Source organism: Sminthopsis crassicaudata, chromosome 4, assembly GCF_048593235.1.
Source record: "Sminthopsis crassicaudata isolate SCR6 chromosome 4, ASM4859323v1, whole genome shotgun sequence".
Lineage (NCBI taxonomy): Eukaryota > Metazoa > Chordata > Mammalia > Dasyuromorphia > Dasyuridae > Sminthopsis > Sminthopsis crassicaudata.
Genome location: NC_133620.1, coordinates 376,038,286 through 376,041,307, shown reverse-complemented (window position 1 = coordinate 376,041,307; position 3,022 = coordinate 376,038,286). Strand labels below are relative to the sequence as shown.

The 3,022-nt window shown below is 36.2% G+C and overlaps 1 protein-coding gene across 1 annotated transcript; it reads left to right on the top strand.

Annotated features, from left to right (window-relative positions):
* The first annotated feature begins 466 nt into the window (after window positions 1-466).
* LOC141541380 (olfactory receptor 6K6-like) lies at window positions 467-1,510 on the top strand. The gene has a single exon (XM_074265517.1). It carries the CDS (start codon window positions 490-492, stop codon window positions 1,426-1,428), a length of 939 nt encoding a protein of 312 aa, XP_074121618.1. The 5' UTR covers window positions 467-489; the 3' UTR covers window positions 1,429-1,510.
* Window positions 1,511-3,022: the final 1,512 nt, after the last annotated feature.

Below are 3,022 nucleotides of genomic sequence, written 5' to 3'. Positions count from 1 at the left end.
TAGTTATAAGAGGATTGTAGGGATCTAAGTAAGATGCTTATAGTACTTAATTTGGCTCAGAAAAAAAAAAGATGCAGATGAATTTTCTTCTTGTGTAATGATTTAAGCAGCACTAACATGGTTGAGAAAGTCTATTTTTCACTCTAGTTGTCATTGGTGAAGAAGGTGCACAAGGCAGCCAGAGGGCAAACATTCCAGTTAACATAATTATCTTCCCTTGGTTATGAAGAAGACCCCTCTAGATAACAAACTCAGTTTAATATATATATATATATATATATATATATATATATATATATATATATATATATATATATATATATATGTATAGTAATGACAGATTAGAATCCCTAAGCCAAACTTACTAAGAAGAAAAAGGAAGATAAAGATGCAGCTTGTTTATCAATACCATATTTAAAATGGGCAGTAGTTTTGGCTTTCAAACATCTGATTCCACAAATTTCAACTTCTTTTTTTCTACTTTTGCAGATGACTCAAGGGATAGAGATAGAGAATCACACAGCTGTGACTGAGTTTTTCTTCTCTGCCTTCCCTGATTTGGAGAAAGGAGGCCTCTTATTCTTCATTCTTCTTCTCCTCATTTATGGATTCATCATTACTGGCAACTTGATGATCTTTATTGTCATTCAGCTGGATGTAGCACTCCATACCCCTATGTACTTTTTCATTAGTGTCCTCTCCTTCCTAGAAATATGGTATACTACAACTACCATCCCTAAGATGCTTACCAACCTGATCAGTCTGCAGAAGACCATCTCCATTGCTGGATGTCTCCTGCAAATGTATTTCTTTCATTCTCTTGGGATCTCAGAAGGCTGCCTCCTGACTGCAATGGCCATAGACAGATATATTGCCATCTGCAAGCCCCTTCACTACCCAACCATTGTGACACCTAGACTGTGCGCCCAGCTCACTGCTGGCTCTTGTCTCTGTGGCTTTCTCCTTGTGCTCCCTGAGATTGTATGGATCTCCACCTTGCCCTTCTGTGGTCCCAACCAGATTCACCAGATCTTCTGTGATTTTACCCCAGTGCTACATTTGGCCTGCACAGATACCTCACTCATAGTCATTGTGGATGCTATCCATGCTGCAGAGATCCTGGGCTCCTTCTTGGTCATTGCCCTATCCTACATCCGGATCATCTTAGTGATACTGAGGATACCTTCAGTTGAGGGTCGCCACAAGGCCTTCTCTACCTGTGCTGCACATATTGCTGTCTTTCTCCTGTTTTTTGGCAGTGTGGCACTCATGTATCTACGTTTCTCAGCTACCTATTCTGTGTTCTGGGATACAGCCATAGCAATCACCTTTGTTGTCCTTGCCCCCTTCCTCAATCCCATCATCTACAGTTTGAGGAACAAAGATATGAAGGAAGCTATCAAGAAGTTTCTCTGTTCTCAAAAGTAGAATGAGAGGACTAAAGGTTAAACTTAAATTATAGGATGTTTGTGATGTTTTTCTTTTTTTTTTAATTCTTCTGGAATTTTGTTTTTTCATTCTTGCTTTACATTTCTCATTGTTGTATTGTGTTTTCTTATTCTTATTATGGCTGAAAATAAGCTATGACTTTTTTTCTTATTTCATCATGTACTGAATACTGAAAAGGACCTTAAAAATCATTCAACCCCAATGGAACTAGAGAATCTGTCATTTACCTAAGATCACCCAAATAAGTAAATGTCAAAAAAAATTACCAAAAAAGAAAATGACAAATATTTAAAAGATTGTGATGAAATTAGCACATTGATACACTATGGGAGGACCTGTGAATGGGTGCAACCATTCTGGAAAGTAATTTGGATTTATATACTAAAAGTTACTAAATAGTACATTCATTTTAGCTATGCCATTACAATAATGCCTTAAAATAAAAATAGAAAAAACCCCTAGAGAATAATCCCCACCGTCATGAGTCCACTTCCAACTAGGGATATCTCCATCCCTTAGAAGCCTTTAAAAACAGCAGAATCAAAAGTCAATACTCCCAAGCCAATAAAACCCATAGTAAGTAAGCAAAACAGTTCCTGCCATGCAAAATAGAGATCTCCCCTTATTTCTCTTCAAAATCCTCATGAGGTCCAAGAAACTCATCCTCATTCTGAGAATAAAGAAATCTTTCCAGAATATCATGAGGTGTTTCACCAGACCAGACCAGCTGACTCCTTCAGGAAGAACTACATAGGAACCCCAGAAAAGCCTCCTTCCTATTTCTTCCCATTCTTCTGTTCTGTGCCTCAGATGCATCAGCCCTCACCAAATCCACTTACACTTTAATTCATACCAATACTCCATTTTCTCCATTGAGCTCCATTTAGAGCTGTAATCATTAAAAGAGCTAAGCCAATCTGATGTTTTTCTCATATCGACATAAGTCCTAAGCTAAAGACATAGGCCTATAACAAAAGAAAGGAAAGAAAGGGCAAAAAAGTCCTAAAAATGCAAAAATTTAATTTTTTTTATTTTAATAAGTTTATTTATTTTTTAATATACATTGCTTTATGAATCATGTTGGGAGATAAAAAAAAATAGAGCAAAAGGGAAAAATCATGGTAAAGATAAAAAAAATTTTAAAAAGAAGTGAACATAGCATGTGCTGATTTACCAATCAATTTCCTTAGATACTTTTCTGGATACAGATTGCATTTTCTGTAGAAAGTCTATTGGGATTGCTTTGGATCACTGAAGTATTGAGAAAAACCAAGTCTTTTATAGTTCATCATCATACATTCTTGCTGTTATTGTGCACAATGGATTCCTGGTTCTGCTTGCTTCGCTCAGCATCAGTTCATGTAAATCTTTTCAGACCTTTCTATAATCAGCTTGTTATCATCTTTATAAAACAATAATATTTCATTACTTTCATATATCACAGCTTGTTCAGCCATTCCACAACTGTTGAGCATACAGTCCTTTTCCAATTCTTTGCTATTACAAAAAGAGATGCTACAAACATTTTGCACATGTGGTCCCTTTACCCTTTTTTATGATTTCCTTGGGATAA